Source organism: Oncorhynchus nerka, linkage group LG3, assembly GCF_034236695.1.
Source record: "Oncorhynchus nerka isolate Pitt River linkage group LG3, Oner_Uvic_2.0, whole genome shotgun sequence".
Lineage (NCBI taxonomy): Eukaryota > Metazoa > Chordata > Actinopteri > Salmoniformes > Salmonidae > Oncorhynchus > Oncorhynchus nerka.
The window spans coordinates 50,960,462-50,984,391 of NC_088398.1; the positions used below are offsets into that span (position 1 = coordinate 50,960,462).

The 23,930-nt window shown below is 42.2% G+C and overlaps 1 protein-coding gene across 3 annotated transcripts in view; it reads right to left on the minus strand.

Annotated features, from left to right (window-relative positions):
* Positions 1-23,930, minus strand: part of LOC115110257 (NEDD8-conjugating enzyme UBE2F) — an 89,951-nt gene that overhangs the window by 38,803 nt on the left and 27,218 nt on the right. For all 3 annotated transcript variants that reach the window (XM_065013222.1, XM_065013221.1, XM_065013220.1), the window contains 3 exons: positions 2,928-2,995; positions 647-717; positions 48-105 (listed from right to left, as the gene is read on the minus strand). In XM_065013222.1, coding sequence (XP_064869294.1) covers positions 48-105; positions 647-717; positions 2,928-2,995 — 197 coding nt within the window. The remainder of the gene's footprint in view (positions 1-47; positions 106-646; positions 718-2,927; positions 2,996-23,930) is intronic.

Sequence of the window (23,930 nt, forward strand, 5' to 3'; positions counted from 1 at the left end):
GATAGTCTGAGCTAAAGGTGCTGGTGATACAGTGATTAGAGACTCACCTTTAATGTTCTCGTAGGGGCCCAGCCAGTGCCGTCGATAGAGTGCTCCCGCAACAAACTGGGAAAATAGAAACCAGAAGAAATCAAAATCTCCATCAAGTCAGAAATCACAATATAGAAATAGCCTACTACTACAGTCAGACCTGTACCCCCATGACATTCTCACCTGTGATATTTATTGCTCTGTAAATGATTGGACATCCCAAAAGAAAGTCAGCCAGCCAGGCATCTTAAAATATCTACTTTTCTTGACCTTTCATGTGCTGATGACTAGATGTCAGTTTGTTATCATAAAGAGATGTATTTTTACAGCAGCACTCTTGTTGTATGGTCATTAGCTGCTCTCCAAGGTTCTGAGAATAACTAGAGACTAGTCAGACATCAAATCTGCCTGTAAATGTTTTCCTCTCTCCAGCCCCAGCATATATATCTCACACACACACATACAAAACTGCTTGACCACTGCTGGGGCTCCTGTGTCCATTAACCACACTTTGGAATCTGTCCATGTAGTCCACTTCTGAATCGCCATCCTTTAAATACACACACAGAGGATGAAAGCCAATCAGTGTTTGGCAATGTGAGAAAGAGTTCATTACCTCAAACAGATCTCCCCCGTCTCAGCGATGTTGGGGTGCCATATTCTGGTCTGACATTTCACTTTGGGAGGCTGGGGAGAGAAACATGGAACAGATTAGGATTAATCTCGTCAACAGCCACAGCCTGAGGAAGAGGTTAAGACCCATTTTATCACAAGGTTTGATTGGGACAGTATGGAATACTGCCTGAGGAAAACCAACCTCCACAAACCAACATACAAAGCACAGCATAGCTCAGGAGGAGACATACTTTCATATGGTGCTGAGAATCTTCAAAAGAAACCCTTGTATATTTTCTCCCCCAAACTGAACCAAACATGAAAACAAAAACAAACAAGACAAAACGCCACAAAAAAAAAGCAGTGCCTTCTTCTTTAACATTGTTTATTTGATCATACGTCAGCCTTAGACCTCATTAGTGCTCCTCAAAACTGTGAGAAGAGGGTGGCACCGTGAGAGATAAATACATCGTTATACACACAGTATAGAGAGAGAAATAGAAGCGTCAGTCTGCAATAGTTCTTCAAAGAGGCTTCTAGAAGACAGAGTCCTAGGCAATTTGATAAGAGGACAACACCACTTTGGAAGTGTTTGGGCTCACAACGGACTACACTTTTCTTAAAATACCACTCTCTGCTCCAGTCAATTTCCCAAATCTTGCCTTTTTTTTACCGTGCACAATGATATATTCCATGAGAGACATTAAATGAAATAACTTGCTAAATCACAACTTTTGCTCCATCTTGTTTATCTTATGTTAGGTTGTCAAGCATGTGAGAAAGGCAAGGGCCTCGGGAACATTAAGCCACTACTTTTCTCTAAAGCAGCCGTTGCCCATTTTCTAACGAAGGTGAACTAGATAGGGAAAGATTCATGAAAAAGTGACCAGTTGGCTATGCCAATACTCGGAGATGACAATAACTAAGTCCTGTGATGTGCAGTGCAAACGTTTCGTCTGAAGTCCCAAAATGGGAATTGAGATAACCAGAATTGAATGCTAATGAGGCCAGTCCTGGCTAAGAGCCAGTCCTTAAAATGCTGACCCTACTGTCATCTTACACCATTATCAAACTCCTCAGTTGACCACCTTACAACAACCTGAGAAGGCTTAGAATAACCAGTCAAATTCATTATTAAAGGCTGGGATCAAGTCATTTCAAAATGCATAAATAATATATCGATTGAAAATATTTGCTTAAAACTGTGGCCCAGTTTGCTAGAATGGTCAGATGTGTTGAGTATCTAGGGCCTAAAAAATACAAATAAAACTCATGCTCTTTATGAGTCTCTTTCAGGCCGTTTATGAGCTCTCATAAAAGGCAGGTAAATCCATACAAAGCCTTTACTGCCTGTCTAATTAGCCTCCATTAAGATAAAGCACAGCGTTTTTGTATAAACAGGCTGCAAAGTCACCATTAAGATAAAGCACAAAGCGTAAGGTCTTCAATAGAAACAGGCTGTAAAGCACAAAGCGTAAGGTCTTCAATAGAAACAGGCTGTAAAGCACAGAGCGTAAGGTTTTGGAATAAACAGGCTGTAAATTCAAAGCCTGGACTGTTCCTGATGACACACAGGAGTGTGTGCGTGCGTGCACGCGTGTTTGTGTATTAAGACGAGCAGTGTGGAGGTGAGATAAAACGGCATCCAGGATGGATGGGTGGCATTAAAAACAAGGAAGAGAATGGAGGGATGGAGGGAAAACTAAAGGCTGAGACTGTTCTGTGTTGGGCTGTAACTTACCCTGCATCCCTGCCACCTACAACTCCATGCCAGGCCGTTTACCGAGAGGACCTGTACTCACTTTCTCCTGATGGAGCTGTGGACGGGAGGCAAACTGGGAGAGTGTAAATTACCCACAGTGCTGCACAGCACCAGGGTTTAATCGCCACAGAAGTTTTGCGTTAAATCCAAAAGAGAACCCTATTGACAAGGGCTCTGCTCAAAGGTGGTGCACTATGTTGGGAATAGGGTGCCATTTCAGACACAGCCCTGGTATGTATTGGCCATGGGGACATTCAAATGGGAGGGAGGATCGGAATGATTTCATGACCCTGAGCTGTCCTAACTTAGGTGGACTGTATGATTGTAAGGCCTCTGGTGTGTGTGTGCGGGTGTTATTAAACTAAGAATTGACAATGGAAATGGAAACCACTAAACGGAGAGTCCTCCTCTGCATCCCTCATCACCTGTTCTCAGTGCTCAGTAGCACCTCAATCGTACCCCACACCACGCACGCACAAACACATAAAGACACCATTTCTAATGAGACATGACCACTTACCACCATGTTGTAAGCTTCAGGGACGTTTATTTCAAACTGGAATTTTCCACTCTGATAGTAGCCTTCATCTGCAGATGAAGAGAGCGAGAGAAATAGGGAGCGAGAGAGAGACAAAGAGAGAGAACGAGAAAGAGAGAGAACGAGAGAGAAAGAAGAGGAGAGAGAGTGAGAGATACAGTGAACAGCAGCAGTTTAGCCGGTGGAATTCCCAGCAGTCTCCTGGGGGACCTGTGTTGTCTATCAGCAGGAAGGTTTGATGGCGGGGCCAGGCTCAAGTTACTCTAGTCTAACGCACTGGTTGAGCAACCATGTCCCAGTAATGAGCTGTTCTCTAGGCACGGTCTCCAGCATACAGGGTTGTCTTAAGAGGTCAATTAATTGGGATGAAGTCCAATAAAATCCCGTGTGATCCTGAGCCATGATGGACCTGTGATTGAGAGATGGCTATTAAACCAGAGCTGTTCCCTCCCTCCCTAACCCTGATCCGAGCAGAAGGAAACGGACTGCTAGGTCTAATTAGCAGCAGCTTGACACCAGACATACTCATTACGAATCAGCATTGGAACCCTTCTGAGAAAACACAGGTTCTGCTCTGTTAAACACATCTTAAGCCCTTAAAAAATATTAGCCACTTGCTTTAACGACTTTTAATATGTTGTGCAGCCTATTATTAGTGCACGCATGCGCAGGCACACACACACACTGGCTACGCTATATGGCGTTCAGAATGTGTACAACCTTACGGAGGATAAATAAATCATTGTGAAATAACAGAACAATCTGGATAATAAAGCGTCGACCAATAGAACATCTTCAAACCTGGAAGTGTCTCAACCTAAACCGTTTTCTAAAAAGCTATAATTGACCCATAATTTCAGGTTAAGGCAGATTTCCCTGCAATTTCTGTGGGATATGGAGGTTGGCTGGTTCACAAAAAACTTCAGGCACTGTGAAATCATCAGGTCTGACCCCATCACCCGTATCACCAAAGTATGAGTCAGAGACAGTAGGCGTAGAGAGCAGAGACACTGACTGGGGAGTCCGAGCCAAAAAGAAGCAGCTGCATCGCCAGGCCATCTCCTGGCAGAAGTAGCCAGTGTGCTGCAGGCATGACGGCTAGAGAGCCCTCCTCCAGCTGCACTGGCACATGGGTACAAGGGGTAATAAAGTGCAGGAGTGCACAAATGGCACAGCAAAGATGCCAGAAGTGAACAGGGTCCAGGGCCATGTTCCTTTCCAGTTGACACTCCCACACACCAGTAGAAGCCTACCAGATGCCTCCACTGAAGATTCCATGCAGTCAAAGATTGTAGATAAGAGCGTTTTTAATGACACTTTGCACTTGGATGCTGTGAAATGCTCTTACATGTTTGGCAACAATGTATTAGTTCGATTCCTTATATTAGCATCTACAGAGAGAGGGACTTGCTTGATATAAAATAAAACCAACCTACACTGTTGCATTTCACAGAGCGCTGAATCACCTTTGTGAACACTGAATGCCATAACTTTTCCATGTCCAGGTATTCAGCCTTGATACAGTTGGCCCTGCTCCTTCAAACCTATTTCACTGAGATGTAGGGTGGGTGCAGCAGAACCAGAGGGATCGGATGCCCTGAACGAGCGATCAGCCCCCAAAGCCTATTGCATTTCTACAGCCTGGACCACTATAAGGAGAATAGACTGTCTACTGAGCCTGTGGAGCATAAAGGACCCTGCTCTAAAGTCTATCTGAAAGCCGATCTAGTCTCTCGCAGCACGCATGCAATGCACGCACAGGCAAACACACACCGTTCCAACGTTTTCCCTCCTGCTCACCTCACAGGGGTAGGCTATTAGGGGGCGGTCTTCTATCTGGCGTAATCCCACTTTCTCTATCCAGTCCCCACACCGGTCAGACATCTTCACACAGCTCAGGATTGATGGAGAGATTGATTTCCACACACTATTTTAACACGGCGAGAACACAGATGTGTACAGATACGACTGGGTAAAGAACCCCTCCTTACCTTTACACCTTTAGGTTGACACCAAGCTACACCTTCCAAGCACATTTTCTCAGTCATCTCACAGAGGTTAAAAAGTCAATCCAATTCCTGGCCCTTAAGGTGTGATGTCTGCATTTCCCTTGCAAATTTAGGACAATATTCTCATCTGCCTATTTGGCATAGGGTTGAATAATGACAGACAAAATGCTGTGAGAATGAGGATGGCACAGATGCAGGCCAGGGATATTAATACATTGGTCTTTACTCTGCTCTCTCCATGCCTACTGTGTCCTAATAACTGCAGAGGGTTCTCACTGAAGGAATATTTAGGGCTCCTATCTCACAAACCATATTTCTTTGGGTAGTCAGAGCAGGACGCTTAGCCTCACCTACCAGATGGGGATCTCTCTGTGCGTTAAGTAGAACAGTTTTTGAGCACCGTGAGTTAGCATTTAGAAGAGTAAAAAAAGTGTAACCCAAAGTACTTCTGAATATATTTTTTACGAGGCAGAAATCTAGCCTAGGTTTGAAGTAGGCTAAAGTGTGGATTTGGACCATGAATGGTGTAGCAATGCAGGATCATACCATGGCCCAGGTATATCATCTTCCGATTATGTCCATGTTTGACTAGCAGCTGAGATTAGTGCCAGCCAGTATGACTAACATAATGGAAAAACAACAACCAAGACGTTCCAGATGTGACCCACAATGTTCTCTGTCCACCAGAACGTCGAGGACAAACCAGCCACCTACTGTCACAAGCTAGATATATAGTGTATTCGGAAAGTATTCAGACCCCTTCAAGTTTTCCAAATTCTGTTACGTTAGAGCCTTATTCTAAAATGGATTCAATTGTGTCTTTTTTCTCAATCTACACAACACCCCATAATTCAAAAGCAAAAACACATTTTTAGAAAATGTTGCAAATTTATACAAAAAAACCCTGAAATATCACATTTACATAAGTATTCAGAACCTTTACTCAGTACTTTGTTGAAGCATCTTTGTCAGCGATTACAGCCTCAAGTCTTCTTAGGTATGACACTACAAGCTGTATTTGGAGAGTTTCTCCCATTCTTCTCTGCAGATCCTCTCAAGCTCTGTCAGGCTGGATTGGGAGCGTTGCTGCACAGCTATTTTCAGGTATCTCCAGAGATGATCAAATGGGTTCAAGTCCGGGCTCTGGTTGGCCCACTCAAGGACATTGAGACTTGTCCCGAAGCGACTCCTGCGTCATCTTGGCTGTGTGTTTAGTGTCGTTGTCCTGTTGGAAGGTGAACCTTCACCCCAGTTTGAGGTCCTGAGCACTCTGGAGCAGGTTTTTAAATCAAGGATATTTCTGTACTTTGCTCCTTCCATCTTTCCCCTCGATCCTGACTAGTCTCCCAGTCCCTGCCGCTGAAAAACATCCCCACAGCATGCTTCACCGTAGGGATGGTGCCAGGTTTCCTCCAGACGTGACGCTTGACATTCAGGCCAAAGAGTTCAATGTTGGTTTCATCAGACCAGAGTATCTTGTTTCTCATGGTCTAAGAGGTGCCTTTTGGCAAACTCCAAGAAGCTGTCCTGTGCCTTTTACTGAGGAGTGGCTTCTGTCTATATACTACTGATTGGTGGAGTTCTGCAGAGATGGTGTTCCTTCTGGAAGGTGCTCTCATCACCAAAGAGGAACTCTGGAGCTCCTTCAGAGTGACCATCGGGTTCTTGGTTACCTCCCTGACCAAGGCCCTTCTCCCCCGATTGCTCAGTATGGCCGGGCAGCCAGCTTTAGGAAGAGTCTTGGTGGTTCCAAACTTCTTCCATTTAAGAATGATGGAGGTCACTGTGTTCTTGGGGACCTTCAATGCTGCAGAAATGTTTTGATACCCTTCCCCAGATCTGTGCCACGACACCATCCGGTCTCGGAGCTCTACGGACAATTCCTTCGACATCGTGGCTTGGTTTTTGCTTTGACATGCACTGTCAACTGTGGGACCTTATATAGACAGATGTGCCTTTCCAGATCATGTCCAATTAATAGAATTTACATCAGGTGGACTCCAATCAAGTTGTAGAAACCTCTCAAGGATGATCAATGGAAACAGGATGCACCGGAGCTCAATTAAGAGTCTCATAGCAAAGGGTCTGGATACTTATGTAAATAAGGTATACAATTCTGAAACCCTGTTTTCACTATGTCATTATGGGGTATTGCATGTAGATCAATGAGGATTTAAAAAATGTAATACATTTTAGAATAAGGCTGTAACGTAAACAAAATGTGGAAAAAGTCAAGGGGTCTGAATAATTCCTGAATGCACTGTAACTTTAGTGGCAGTGTGGTACCTAATCAGGGAACACAAAGGGCCTTCATTCATTATGGACGTGTGTAAACGGAGATAAACTGTCTCGTGGCTAATAGTAAAATAGGATGAATTAGTAATGGTGGGCACAAGGATTATCATTCTTTCCATCAGGGGTTAGGCCAGGGACAAGACTAACTATCCAGAGCAATCATATTCTTCCGGTTTAAAAATAGCTAGATATTGCAACAGGCTGCATAGAGCAACAGCTGTTGAGAGGAAAAGACTGATACGGAGGCAGTTGAAGAACTCATTTATCTTGTGGACTACTGAAAGATCATTCCAGAGGAGCTATCCACACAGCAACAGTTGGTGATAGGCTAAATCTCCTAAACATATATTACAATAAAGAGTAGCCTAATATTACCATTAATATTATATTTACAAAGGAGATATAGGCCTAGTCTAATATTCATGTTAGGCAGGCATTCCTGTATGGCAGCATTGTCAACAGAGACAAAAGCCTGTCGATAAATGATTTTTAACATCCCAAACTCAAAATGCCAGCCTTTTGTTGCAATTTATTTGAGAATTTTTGGGGATATTCAAAATAACTACTAACTGCTGTCTTTCGGATGGGACGTTAAACAGGTGTCCTGACTCTGAGGTCATTAAATATCCCATGGCACTTATCGTAAGAGTAGGGGTGTTAACCCCGGTGTCCTGGCTAAATTCCCAATCTGGCCCTCAAACCATCACGGTCACCTAATAATCCCCAGTTTACAATTGGCTCATTCATCCCCCTCCTCTCCCCTGTAACTATTCCCCAGGTCGTTGCTGCAAATGAGAATGTGTTCTCAGTCAACTTACCTGGTAAAATAACGGATTTAAAAATGTAAATTAAATTAAACTTAAATGAGTAGGTGTCCAAACTTCTGACTGGTACAGCACATTTAACTGGTCGTTCTTATCGGTCTATAGGATAATTTGCATAATTGTGTGGACTTAAATTGGGGCATGTACAGTATATTCATTATGCATCTTATTTATAACACGCGTACAGCACACAGTCTTTGAGAGGAAAATCTGTCAGACAGCGCGAGAGCTGCTGTTACAAACATTGAAAACATAGGCAATGGAAGGCAGACTTCATCAGTGCATCACACACGACTTTACAATGAGCTGGAGGCAGTACGCATTTTGAAAACATGTAAATCAAATCAAAAATGTATTTGTCACTTATGCCGAATACAGGTGTAGACTTTTCCGTCAAATGCATACTTACAAGCCCTTAACGCACAATGCAGTTAAAGAGTTAAGAAAATATTTACCAAATAAACCAAAGTAAAAAATAAAAAAGTAACAATAAAATAACAATAACGAGGCTATATACAGGGGGTACTGGTACCAATGTAAATAGTTCGGGTGGCCATTTGATTAATTGTTCAGCAGTCTGAAGGAATGGGGGTAGAAGCTGTTAAGGAGACTTTCGGTCCTAGACTTGGCGCTCTGGGACCGCTTGCTGTACGGTAGCAGAGAAAACAGTCTAGGACTAGGGTGACTGAAGTCTTTGACCATTTTTTGGGCTTTCCTCTAGTATATAGGTCCTGGATGGCAGGAAGCTTGGCCCCAGGCACTACCCTCTGTAGCGCCTTAGCAGTTGCCATACCAGGCAGTGATGCAACCGGTCAGGATGCTCTCGATGGTGCAGTTGTAGAATATTTTCAGTCTCCTCTGAGGGGGAAAAGGTATTGTCGTGCCCTTTTCACGACTGTCTTGGTGCATTTGGACCATGATAGTTCGTTGGTGATGTGGACACCAAGGAACTTGAAACACTCGACCCATTCCACTACAGCCCACCGATGTTAATGGGGGACTGTTCAGCCCGCCTTTTCCTGTAATCGACGACCAGCTCCTTTGTATAGGTCACATTGAGGGAGAGGTTGAGGTCAGAGACTGCCAGGTCTGTCTCAATGTTGTCGGTAAATCAGGCCTACCACTGTTGTGTCGTCAGCAAACTTAATTATGGTGTTCGAGTCGTGTTTGGCCACGCAATCGTAGGTGAACAGGGAGTACAGGAGGGGACTAAGCACGCGCCCCTGAGGGGCCCCAGTGGTGAGGATCAGAGTGGCAGACGTGTTATTGCCTACCCTTACCACCTTGGGGGCGGCCCGTCAGAAAGTCCAGGATCCAGTTGCAGAGGGAGGTGTTTAGTCCCAAGGTCCTTTGCTTAGTGATGAATGTTGTGGGCACTATGGTGTTGAATGCTGAGCTAAAGTCAATGAACAGCACTCTCACATAGGTGTTCCTTTTGTCCAGGTGGGAAAGGGCAATGTGGAGTGCGATTGAGTCATCTGTGGATGTGTTGCGGAGGTATGCGAATTGGAGTGGGTCTAGGGTATCCGGGATTATGCCATTGATGTGAGCCATGACCAGCCTTTTGGTAATCATTTAAGCAGGTTACCTTCACTTTCTTGGGCACAGGTACTATTGTGGTCTGCTTGTAACATGTAGGTATTACAAACTTGGTCAGGGAGAGGTTGAAAAAGTCAGCGAAGACACTTGCCAGTTGGTCTGCGCATGCTTTGAGTACACATCCTGTTAATCCGTCTGAGTTGCTTCCGTCCACTGCTTTGTCACTATTCCAGATATTTGTGTTGTTAGCTAGCTAGCTAGCTTTGAACGCTAGCAACTAAGCTAGCAACGGCTGATACCTACAGTGACTTCAGAAAGTACTCACACGCCTACACCTTCTCCACATTTTGTTTGTTACCGCCTGAATTTAAAATTGATTAAATTTAGATTTTGTCACTGGCCTATGCACAATACCAGATTATGTCAAAGTGGAATTATTTTTTTCAAAAGTCAACATGTGTTCAACCACTTTGTTAGGGCAAGACTAAATAAGTTCAGGAGTAAACATTTGCTTAACAAGTCACATTCGTGGCACTCTTTGTGCAATAATAGAGTTTAATATTATTTTTTTATTACTTCATCTCTGTACCCCACACATGCAATTATCTGTAAGGTCCCTCAGTCAAGCAGTGAATTTCAAACACAGACTCAACCAAAGACCAGGGAGGCATTCCAATGCTTTGCAAACAATAATTGCAAATCAATGATCTACTTCTATATCCCAGCTTACTTGAAAGATAACCTTTGTTGTTTTGGATCAAGCGGATAATAGCCTAGGCAAGTCTCCCAAAATATCTGTTGTCTAGCACCTCTTCGTCTTCGATGCTGATCGATACTGACGTAACCATGTGGAGAGCTCATACAGAAGGACCGTACCAGTAGAGGAAATCTGGCATGTGCTCCATGTATAGCACTTTGCGACATCTGTTGATGTAAAAAGGGCTTTAAAAATACATTTGATTGATGTTTGAAACTAATTTGTGAAACGTTTTCCCCTCTTCCCCTCTCTCCTGTGGACTTTGCTTCAAGGCGAAATGCCTCAGTCAATAGCCTTCATCAAAAACTTCTCGTTTCCCCAGCCTCCCTCAGAGACTGACTGAAGTCCAGTAAACATTCAATCAGCAAGCCAGCCTTGTATTCACCATTCCTAAGGTTGCAAAGCTACCGGTAATTTACCAAAGATAATGTTAATTTTTTGTAATTAACAGAAAATCTTTAGCAATCTATTGTAACTTTGGTAATTTATACATGAATAACTTTTAAAAATGTAAAATGCACTGAGTGTACCAAACATTAAGAACACCATCCTACTATTGACTTGCACCCCCCCTCTCCCTTTCAAGGTGAACCTCAGACCCACTAAATTAAAAACAGAGAGCCAATGAATATCATTCTGACAGAAAATAGTAATGGTTGAATAACAGCAACAAAGAGGTGACCAACTGATGGAAACATGGGGAAATCGTGAAATCTTGAACAAATTGTGAACAAGAACCTTATGGCGTGGAGAGGTTTAATGATGCATCACATCTGGTACTAGCCTATAGATCAGAGGTACTCAACTCCTAATTTAGTAGGTCAGGTTACACACATTTTCTAGGTGGTAAAGGTCCAGATGGATATGGTCATTTTTCGGCATAGTAATAAATCCCCCACCTCGCAAACCACGTGATCCCAAAGAGTTCCACACGCCCCTCTTACTGGCAGAAATAAACATTTTCAGTTAAGTTCAATTGTACACATTTTGCTTTGGGCGGAGTGAAAATGTTGCAGATTTAAAGCGGATTTCCTACAATTCTAAACATTTGGCCATGTTTTGTGTGTGTTCATATGATACCTGAGCGACTCAACACAATTAGAAAATTATGGATTTAGATCCACTACATGATCAAAAGTATGTCATTCCAAAATCATGGGCATTAATATGGAGTTGGTCCCCCTTTGTTGCTACAACAGCCTCCACTCTTCTGGGAAGGTCTTCCACTAGATGTCGGAACAGTGCTGCAGGGACTTGCTTCCATTCAGCCACAGTAGCGAGGTCGGGCACTTATGTTGAGCGATTAGGCCTGGCTAGCACTCAACGTTCCAATTCATCCCAAAGGTGTTCGATGGGGTTGAGGTCATGGCTCTGTGCAGGCTAGTCAAGATCTTCCACACCAGTCTCGACAAAGCATTTCTGTATGGACCTCACTTTGTGCATGGGGGCATTTTCATGCTGAAACAGGATGATGTAAGATGGTGCCGATACACATGGAAGCTCTGCTTCTAGCTCCTAAGCAACTTTGCAGTATTTAGTTTTTTTGGGGTGTTATTTCTTACATTTTTAAACCACAATGCATTTTGTGTTACTACATACAGCCGGAAATAACTTTTGGATATCAGGGCAATGGTAACTTACCAGCATTACGACTTTCCCAAATTGGATCCTTTGTTCGTACCCCAAAGGCAATCAAACTTATCCCAGTGGCTGCTCAGAGGTTCCTCCTTTAAAAGTAGTGAGCTTACACCGCGGGACTTAGAGGTACCCAGCGTCACGGATTCATTGCTCCAGACCACCACAAGGGGGAGTTACAGCTCTCATTATGCATTTGGGTCCCGAGGTTTATATATGACCAATCATATCGAGTGGTTCCAATGACAAATTTGACGTGGGCCAGCCATCCCTGGTGACTTCAGCAAAGATGGCTGACAAAACATTACGGGGAAACAAATTTAAGTAATTATACCGTCATAACGAGACAAGCAAAAAGTGTATATTTGAGAGGAATATGTTAGTTAATGTAAAGACAAACAATTGTGCATATTTCGTCATAAAGTTAGTTTATGAAAATGGCTATTTAGTCAGTTTTTTTTTCAGCCATATCCAATACCAGGTGTATCAAACTCATTCATTATAGCAAGCAGGGAGCAGATTTTGAACCCTTAACATTCTAGCCCGAAGTCCAGCATGCTATCGACTGTGCCCAAATCTATTAACTTGGGTTGGGGCCGATTGTGGCTAAAAACACTTATCTATTGGAATCTTTAACGTGTGGAAAGGGGAAAAATTATTATTAGTTTTTCACAAGCAAAGCAGGATGGGCTATTAGCTGAACAAGACTATTCAACCTTTACTAAAGAATTGTCTAATAGCCGAGCTAGGTGTGAACCCACCCTCCCCAACTTGAGCATGCAAACTACCAGCCACAAAAGAAAATCAGCCAGAATGTTTTGGGATTTTAACCATCCAGAAATTTCATAAAAGGTCTTAATGATGAAATGCCTATATATGTTATACATTTTAACATTAATTATGCCCCCATTTCAGATTACTCTGACTTTTTTCTTACACTGTACCCAATGATTTATGAAAACTTGCTTGGTAGGTCAATGTCTTCATTGTGGTTTTACAGACGTGTTTAATACGTTTTATGTACACACTATTTGAATATTTATGAAATGCATATAATTATATTCGGTAGCACTTATTTGTTTCTCCTTTGCTTTTAACCCCTTTTGATGCATGGAATGGATGTGGGTGTGGCTAGGTCTACATAAGGGTGCACATGTTTTTTTTTTTACTCACAAAAAGCTCTGAGACCATGAGGCCGATACGTAAAGCTTATTAAAGATCAGTGACACGATCAAGAGCAGTGTGCGGGTTCCTTCTTTTTCCTCATCTTATCCGGGTGTTGCCATGCACCTGCAAAAAAGATAGCTCAGATGTGCGAGTGCCTTTTGAATTTACAAACAACAAGAGGGCTTAATTGGAGTCTATTTCTTTGGAGCCAAGACCTATATAAAATAACTTAACTGGCTGACGCTTAACAGCCTAATAGAAGTAGGGTTTATTACATTTTTTATTAGGCCTACTTACGATTGCAACTGGTCAAAAATGTAGCATTCTACATAAAACAATAATTTAAAGATTGTAACTCAAATTTTTACAAATGTAACTAAAAAGCACACATTTGTAATTCCCAAACTCTAAAAGTAATTGGAAAGGTAGATACAATGATTTCTAGTAGCAGGACAGACTTTTTATAGCCTAGCTACTGTTGTGAGAATCCCTCAAACTTGCACTGTATTCGATGCTTAAGTACTCTAAAGTGTTACTTAAAGGAGTAACCACTGTACAGCACCCGATGTCACAGGAAGGCCAAAAAGATCATCAACCACCCGAGCCACAGCCAGCTTTCATCTAGAAGGCAAGGTCAGTACAGGTGCATCAAAGCTGGGACGAGAGAGACTTCTATCTCAAGGCCATCAGACTTTTAAATAGCCATCAATAGCTGGCTACCACCTGGTTACTCAACCCTGCACCTTAGAGGCTGCTGCCCTATATACATAGACATGGAATCACTGGCCACTTTAATAATGAAACACTAGTCACTTACCTTCTTACGGCTTGGGGGCGCTATTTTCACATCCGGATGAAAAGTGTGCCCAAAGTAAACTGCCTGCTACTCAGGCCCAGAAACAAGACATGCATATTATTAGTATATTTGGATAGAAAACACTCTGAAGTTTCTAAAACTGTTTGAATGATGTCTGAGCATAACATAACTCATATGGCAGGTGAAAACCTGAGAAAAATCCAACCAGGAAGTGGGAAATCTGAGATGTAGTTTCTCAAGTGATTGCCTATCCAATATACAGTGTAAATCTGGTCCGATCGCACTTCCTAAAGCTTCCACTAGATGTCAACAGTCTTTAGAACGTTGTTTCAGGCTTCTACTGTGAAGGGGGAGCGAATAAGAGCGGTTTGAATCCGGGGTCTGGCAGAAAGCCTTGAGTTTAGTCACGCGCGCAAGCTCTGTTCCTTTTCATTTCTAAAGACAAAGGAATTGTCCGGTTTGAATATCATTGAAGGTTTATGATAAAAACATCCTAAAGATTGATTATTTTCATCGTTTGACATGTTTCTACAAACTGTAATAGAACTGACTTTTCATCTGGACTTAGAAATGCACAAGGCGTGGGCACTATTACTGGACTAAACGCGGGAACAAAAAGGAGGTATTTGGATAATAAATGATGGACTTTATCGAACAAAACAAACATTTATTGTGGAACTGGAATTCCTGGGTGTGCATTCTGATGAAGATCATCAAAGGTAAGTGAATATTTATAATACTATTTCTGACTTCTGTTGACTCCACAACATGGCGGGTATCTGTATGGTGGCTGAGCGCTGTACTCAGATTATCGCATGGTGTGCTTTTGCTTTAAAGCTTTTTTAAAATCTGACACAGCGGTTGCATTAAGGAGAAGTATATCTTTAATTCCATGAATAACACTTGTATCTTTCATCAACGTTTATGATGATTATTCCTGTAAATTGATGTGGCTCTCTGCAAAATCACAGGATGTTTTGGAGGCAAAACATTACTGAACATAACACTCCAATGTAAACTGAGATTTTTGGATATAAATATGAACTTTATCGAACAAAACATACATGTATTGTGTAACATGAAGTCCTATGAGTGCCATCTGATGAAGATCATCAAAGGTTAGTGATTAATTTAATCTATTTCTGCTTTTTGTGACTCCTCTCTTTGGCTGGAAAATGGCTGTGTTTTTTGTGACTGGACACTGACCTAACATAATTGCATGGTATGCTTTCGTCGTAAAGCCTTTTTGAAATCGGACACTGTGGTGGGATTAACCTCTTAAGTCGACCCTCTACTTTTTTGAACATTCTGTTAAAAATCGCGCAACATTTCAGCGCCCTGCTACTCATGCCAGGAATATAGTATATGCATTTGCTTAGTCTGTGTGGATAGAAAACACTCAGACGTTTTAAAAACTGGTTAAATCACTGCTGTGGCTTTACCAGAACGGCATTTACATCGAAAAGCACAGGAAAAACTGATCACTGAAAATGGGAAAATATATCCATGCGCTACTTGAACCCATTGATAAACGTGAACCACAATTAATTGACTGAGGTTGCAGTACCTACAGCTTCCACACGGTGTCTAGAGTCTTGTCATTTCCCTTCGACTTTTTTCTTGGTCAAACACATACAGGACACCGTATCTCCTCCGGTCTAGGACCGGATATTTTCGTTGAGTTTCTAGCCGGACATTTTTCCAGACGGACAGCTAATGATCTTTACATCGCCTCCTGATGAATTTTATCGCTTATTAACGTTTACTAATACCTAAAGTTGCATTACAAACGTATTTCGAAGTGTTTTGTGAAAGTTTATCGTCGACTTTTTGAATTTTAAAAAATGACGTTACGTTTTGAAACGATGTTTTTTTCGTTTATCACACAGTCTACATATAACGATATCTAGGCTTTATATGGACCGATTTAATCGAAATAAAGACCCAAATAGTGTTTATGGGACATCTAGGAGTGCCAACAAAGAAGATGGTGAAAGGTAATGAATGTTTTCTATTTTATTGTGCGGTTTGTTTAACGCCGAAATGCTAATTATTTTGTTTACGTCCCCTGTGGGTCTTTTGGGGTGTTGCATGCTATCAGATAATAGCTTCTCATGCTTTCGCCGAAAAGCATTTTAAAAATCTGACTTGTTGCCTGGATTCACAACGAGTGTAGCTTTAATTCGATACCCTGCATGTGTATTTTAATGAACTTTTGAGTTTTAACTAATACTATTAGCATTTAGCGTAGCGCATTTGCATTTCCAGAGCTCTAGTTGGGACGCAAGCGTCCCGAGTAGAAGCAACAGGTTAACAACAAGTTTATCTTTAAAATGGTGTATAATACTTGTGTTTGAGGAATTTTAATTATGAGTTTTCTGTTTGAATTTGGCACCCTGCACTTTCACTGGCTGTTGTCAAATCGATTCCGTTAACGGTATTTCAGCCGTAAAAGGTTAATAATGTTGTTTACATACTGCTTTACTCATCTCATTTCTATATAATGTATTCTATTATACTGTATTTTAGTTGATGCCACTCCAACATTGCTCATCCTAATTTTGATATTTCGGTAATTCCTTTATTTTACTTTTTAGATTTGTGTATGTTGTGAATTGTTAGATACTACTGCACTGTTGGAGCTAGGAACACAAGCATGTTGCTACACCTGCAATAACATCTGCTAAATACATGTGACCAATACATTTAGATTTTTAAAGGACCTTCCCCAAACTGTTGCCACAAAGTTGGAAGCACAGAATTGTCTAGAATGTCATTGTATGCTGTAGAGTTAAGATTTCCCTTCACTGGAACTAACGGGCCTAGCCCGAACCATGAAAAACAGCCCCAGACCATTATTCCTCCTCCACCAAACTTTACAGTTGGCACTATGCATTGGGGCAGGTAGCGTTTTCCTGGCATCCGCCAAACTCAGATTCATCCGTCGGACTATCAGATGGTGAAGAGTGATTCATCACTCCAGAGAACGCGTTTCCACTGCTCCAGAGTCCAATGGCTGCGAGGTTTACACAACTACAGCCGACGCTTGGCATTGCGGATGGTGATCTTAGGCTTGTGTGCGGCTGCTCGGCCATGGAAACCCATTTCATGAAGCTCCCAACAAACATTTCTTGTGCTGACGTTGCTTCCAGAGGATGTTTGGAACTCGATAGTGAATGTTGCACCCGAGGACAGAATTTATTTTTTTACACACTAAGCACTTCAGCACTCTGCGATCCCATTCTGTGAACTTGAAGGGAAGTCCACATACTTTTGTATATATATTGTAGCTGGTTTTCCAGAACTTAAGATAACATGAGCTAGTTGATCAACCGGACATTTCTCTAAGGTCTGTTAATGAATGACAATGTAACAAGAGGAAAACTGCCCATGCACTTCCAAATTCGAAATTGCACCTTGTGCATGCTACTATTACAACTAGTAGCATGGTGGGGTTAAAGCAGGATAAATTGATAACCTTTTTCTCTGCTACACACATTCATTAGGTAATGCCAACCCTTTAGTCTAGACATAGCACACATGCATACACTGGCCCTGAGTGTTAAAGTTATGCTCAGCATACAGGTCCATGCCTGACACTAATCACATTGGAACATAGAGAGGAGAGTCCTTGTATTATCCACAATAAATCTCTGTCCGCTCCCCTGTAGGTTATTATTTGACAGGCTTTACATACGAGTTCCAAATGGAGCCCAATTCCCTAGTGACCAGAGGCACTTTGGAAATAGGGTGCCATTTGGGATGTATCCAGGGTTCCTCAGACTTGTCGTCTCTGACCATGCATACATTACAGCAGGGGTGTCAAACTAATTTCCCCCAACGGGCTGTAGTCGGTCTTCACTGAGGTCCGGATGGCCCAACTCAAATTTTGCAAAGAATAATTCCAGGTGACAACCTCTTGAAGCTGGTTGAGAGAATGCCAAAAGTGTGCAAAGCTGTCATCAAGGCAAAGGGTGGCTACTTTGAAGGTTTTCAAATATAAAATATATTTTGATTTGTTTAACACTTTTTTGGTTACTACTTGATTCGATGTGTTATTTCAGAGTTTTGATGTCTTCACTACTATTCTACAATGTAGAAAATAGTAAAAAATAAAGAAAAACCCTGGAATGAGTAGGTGTGTCCAAACTTTTGACTGGTACTGTATGTTTCTAAATGTGTCATACTATGAATATAGTAGTGAAAAGGTTATTCATTTCAGGGCCCATATTCATAAAGCGTCTCAGAGTAGGATGAGTGCTGATCTGGGATCAGGTCCCCCCCTTCCGTTTGTTATAAACTAAACTGATCCTAGATCAGCAGTGTCTCCTAATCTGAGTTGTTCTTTGTAAATACGGGCCCAGAGCTCAACGTCACAATGATCTCATAAGAACACCAAACTGGACTGGGCCTATTCAGGCAACTCCCAGCATGTTGCTCCAATTGTTTAGAGCTAATCCCCTGTATAAAAAAGCATTGTGATTTCTGCTAATGGCTTCATATCAAACCAGGCACAAATGGGGAAAGGTCTCCACTCATAATGGCTACACATAGCCCAGAACAAAGCATCGAGTGAACCCAAGCTGTCAGTGTCCCAGTTCTGAAGAGAGACACTGAGATATACAGTGATGTAAGAATACAGGGGACAAGGGTTGAGGGGATGAGCCAGGGAACAGTTCTGCCATCTCCCTTTGGGTTCACTGTTAGGGTAAACTACATCATGAAACCGGCATGTACTAACTCATCCATCTGAGATTGCTTTAATGGAAGCTAGGTAGATCAAAGCCTTACAAGTGTGCAGCGAAAAGTCCCAACTCCCTTTCCAAGGCAGCCCTGTCCACCAAGAGAGAGACGGCGAACAAAGACATTTCCCGAAATACTTGAATGATTTCTTACTCAGAGGTTGGCGGTTTGTGTGCAAAGTATATGATTACTATAAGTGAGAGGAGTTTCTAAATGTATCAATGTTAAGTGTCTCTGTCCCTCTCTGCCCCCCCTCATCATCTCTTTTGTAACAAGCAGCCATGTTGTGTCGGTGTGCTAGGGAACTGTTTTTACCGTAATAAGTGTGTGTTTATCCTGTGTTACCATTTATTTAGCTAGTAAATAAATAATTAAACCAACTTGTTTTGTACTGAATCATAAGTAAGGCTTGGGTTTTGCAGATGCAAGGAGGTTCCGACTTTTAAAAATGTATTTTTAATAACAATTAGGTCTTACTGTTGAATTCAGTCTACGGGAATTGCGTAGCAAATGACGTTATACACCAAAAGAGCAGTAGGCAGGATTGTCGTTGAGTGTGAGAGTTTCCTTTCGACCCAGATAGCAGGGAGAGATTGACTCCGGTGTTGTATACCTGACAAAGGGTCAGAGTGTGTAGGGTAATTATTAATTTCCAGAGCTAGGACATAATGGCCAGCCTATTAAGGAAATTTGAGAAGATATATTTGTTTGTCTGGAGCGAAGTATTATCGGTCTCTCTCGCACTTCATGAGTGCGAGTAGATACGGCGAGTATTTCTTTATGTTCCAGTAACATTGCTAGCAAGAAACGCAGATTGGGTTGAACGTGAGACGTCGTTAGTAAACCCCCATTCCCAAATTGAAGGGGTCCCTTTTGTTCTTGATTTAAAAATGATTGTACGGCTAGCTTTGCATTAGAATATTAGCTAACGAACAGAGAGAAGCCATTCGCCTTTCTTTACAGCGGAAATCCCGCGCTTTGGGCAACAGAAGTCCCACCTTTTCTGGAATCCCGTGTGATTTCAGCATTCAGGGGCAAAAAGTTCACACATCTGTAACAACTGGTTACACTTTATAATATCGTACCAATCTCAACTGATTGGATATTGTTGTCTCGTTCGATTTAACAAGGAAGTTAAATTGCCAAACAAACCTTTTTACCAGGTTGATCATTCAGCTAAGGATCCAATTAATTTGTTCCAACCAATGAAACATTTTAAACTTGTCAATCTTAACCTAGATACAGCGACACTTTCAGGTTAAAGTTTAATTCCCAGATAGCAATGTTAATGATTAATCATACCTGTATAGGCTAAATCAATTCCATTTGCAAGTTCATTGAAGTCCAACTCCTACTTTAATGATCCACTATTGATGAGTCATTAACGTCTATACATTTATTTAAATCGTTTTGCAGCTTCCAACGAGGGTAAACCCCAAAAAATAATAATCAAGTTATCAAAGGGGCTGTCCCCCATTCCCCTGCTAATGAGTGAACCCTCTCCCATGGATTGATTGGTCACTGAACTCAGCAGCGCCATAAACCCAAGCTATGCCAAAGGACTGAGAATGTTAGATCACAACGCCATAAGTGAAAAAAAAGAGAAATAATATGCAAATAACGCCATCCAAAATAAACCATCAGGTTTGTAAAGGTTATCTCCAGTTTAGCCCTGAAGTATGGTCGTCAGCAGAGATTGACATAGATGCAGTACCGCGGTGCACAGCAGAAGCATGAGCTAGAAATGGTTGAGATGAAGGGACAGGGGGAGAAAATCAAACTTGACGACAAACAAGCAAACTCTCGAACATCTACAGGAACAACTCGATTTAGCCAAAATAAAATCCGAACAAGTCCACACCAAACTAGATAAAATGGATGAGTTAGCTACAAACAGGGGCGTGTAACTTGATAACATGCATGCAGTTCTGATGCTCAACACTCAAAGCAACAATTTTCTAGTCCAAATGCTGCAGACCAAAGATCATTTAATGAACACAATGAACAAGTTGGATGACAAAACAGCGGAACTCCTTGAAGTCGCTGACCAAATGAATGATGGGAGAACCCAGGTGAGGAATACAGACAAAAAGCAAGCAGAGGAAATCTCATTACTGAATCTCTCCCACCGCACTCAGACTTTTACCTGCAAACCATGACATTTAAGTATGTGGCCGAACAGAGCAAGTATGACACTAGCGTGTCTAAAATAAGCACTCTAAGCTCCAAACTGGACTCTGCTATGCAGCAGAATACCACCCTTAGGTACCACCTGGCACCACTACAGCGTGACTACCCAACAAAGCAACCAAGTTTGCAAACTGAGCTCGGTACACAAAGGAGTGAAGACGACAGAAGGTTTCAGACTTTACCTCTCTCAGGTGTCCCTAGTCTTTTCCTCTTGGCCATTCGGCACAGAGTAATTTGGCGCCTCGTCACCAACAAAGCCAAAACGTTCTTAGCGTGGAACACATTGACAAAATCAAAAACCTTTGCACCTTTGACCCCGTTCCAGGGAAGCCAAACGACACATACGTTCTTAGCAAACATGGAGGACGCCTTTGACGGCTACCTGAACGCAACGGGTACTGACAGGCTTTATCTGTTGAAACAAACAACATGGTTAGTCCGTCGACAACAGCAACACGTGCAAAACTACTCACTGAAACAGGAATGGAAGAGTTATTACCATTCAAACAAATGTTTCTGTAGAAAATGTATCCTAACTTCATTAACTACTTGGGCCCTACAGCCCACGTTGGTTTGCCAATCTCAGAACTCAGAGAGCTGACGAGAACAGCTTTTGAGGCATCAAAAGTGAGCCGCGCTAAGAGCCCTGACATCTCGTTTTTCAATATTGAGCAGGAGCACTCACTCCAGTTAGAGGGTGCAGCATCAGGGATAGGAGCGTGGAGTGATGACGCACAACAATGGTATCTACCACAAAACCACGATACCAACAACCACCGAGGTCAAAATAACTATAAAGAACATTGCCAGTGAAAAGACTACCACTACAATCAACCTGGTCGCTATGATCCTGCCCACAACCCACATGGGTAACAAAGAGTTCAATGACGATCAAAACGTAAACCGATGCACTCTAGAAGTTAAGAGAAGTACAGAAGAGAAAAAAATGTTTGAGAAAGAGCGAAAAGGTCTGCTGAAATTAACACCATTAGCAAGGATGTAAACAATCAAATTACAAGCCCACAAGCTTCGACGACGGACTCTATAGACACAAACGATGTGTCACAAGGTAAACCACATCACTATAGCCAATTCCACACAAACTCCGATCTGTTTTCACCATGAACACAAATGGCACATCACATTGGTGCGAATAACCCTTCCACTTTGTGGAGAATATGACCACAAAACACAACTCTGTAAGTCGCTACATGGAAACAGTCCTGGAGGACTGCTTAACCCATGATGAAGGGCTCTACAGTGAGAGTATTTCACTCGCATATGGCCCTAAAAATAGGTGTGCGCGAACCAGAAAAAGCTTTTACGAGCAGTGTGTGAGTAAAGATTACAACCAACCGTAATCGATTTCCCCCCCCGCTGCGAATTGTTTAAAAACTACAAGTCCCACATTTTACAAGCGGTATACGCCAACCACAGTAGAGTTCTGTGATGACGCAGTCCAGTCAGTCAGAGTGAGAGAAAGGTGAACACTGGAAAAAAAAGAATCGGTATAGGCTATAAGTTAACGTGCAGTCATCGATAAAAATGAAGCCATTCAATTTTATTTTAAGTGAAAAAGCAATGAGGAGAAAGAGGAATCCAGCGAGGGGGATTCGCAAGTTTCAACTAACTAACCTCTTCACAAGGTTTACCTGAGGCGGCTAATGTTGACATGGCAGCTAACATAAGGGATGCTGAGAAAAACGTTAGCTAAGCTGCTGAGAACAATGTTAGCGAAGCTACCGTGACCCTTGCTGTCACTTCAACGTCCACTGTAGCCTGGCGGAAGGAGAACATATAGATTTCAATGCGAATTTGCTCAAAATGATCTCATTGCTAGATTTAGAAAACAACGTCATGTTCTGCAAATATTGTAGAGGGCAGAAACAGGCGGGCAGCTAGTCTTTCGTGTCAGGAAACCCGCATCTGAAAAGAGATGATGTTACGAAACATAACATCTCGCAGCGGAATATCCAGTACAGATATCTGTCCCTGTTGAGACAGGAGAAACCATCAGGCACTGTGTCAGCAGCCTTGAGAGAGCAAGTGCTGCTGTCTGAGGAGAAGAAGAGGAGGCATCTGAAATTAAAGATAAACATTGCATACTTCATTGCGAAAGAAGAACCTTTCATCAAATTTGGGACGCTTATCAGACCACAAAGTTGACATTAATCCCACATATGACAATGATGTAAGATGTGCGGAGATGATTGGTAAAATTGCTGACATAATGAGAGGGCCTGTCAGCGAAGCTGAAAGCCGCGAAGCATTTTGCCATTCTAATAGACGGAGACACTGATATATCCAACACCGAATGCGAGATTGTCTTCATGTGCTTGTTGGAAGATGGGAAGCCAGTCAATCTCCTGGTCAGACAGACTCTTGAGCACTCCCATACCATTGGTAAGTTGTTTCTCTTTACAGGCTTTATTCTTGTGTAAAGTTGAATCATTATTCGTAATGGAGATATAATTTTGTTTGTCAGAAATACTTTTGTAGAATACTTTTTTTGTGTTGTCATTCAAGGTGTTTTGGATGCCACCAAGGCCGCATTTCGTGCTGTTTGCTCATTGGATGGTCATGGATGAAGAATTGCATCTCCTTCGGGGCAGATGGTGCCTCCGTGAACATGGGCCACCATGGGGGAGTGATTGCCCATCTGCAGAGAGAGGCAGGGGGGCATATAATTCCAATCCACTGTATGCCACAAAGATAATTTATTAGTTACAAACCTATGATTGAGTTTTATTTGCAAGCAGAGAATGTTAAACAGTGTGTGTGTGTGTGTGTGAGCGCGCTCTAAGTGCTGGAATGGTAAATACCACAGAATTATTGTTTTCTGCTGGCACAAGAGACAGGGGGGGGTTGAATTGTTTGGAAGATTCTGTTCTGACTTTCACAGGCTAGACCTGAATGTATTGCCAGGCTAGGGCTGGCAATACTTTCAGAAGAAAGAGCCAAAAGGTGTCTGCCGTGTGCGATCTTCTGAATCTGAAAAGGAAGATGTAT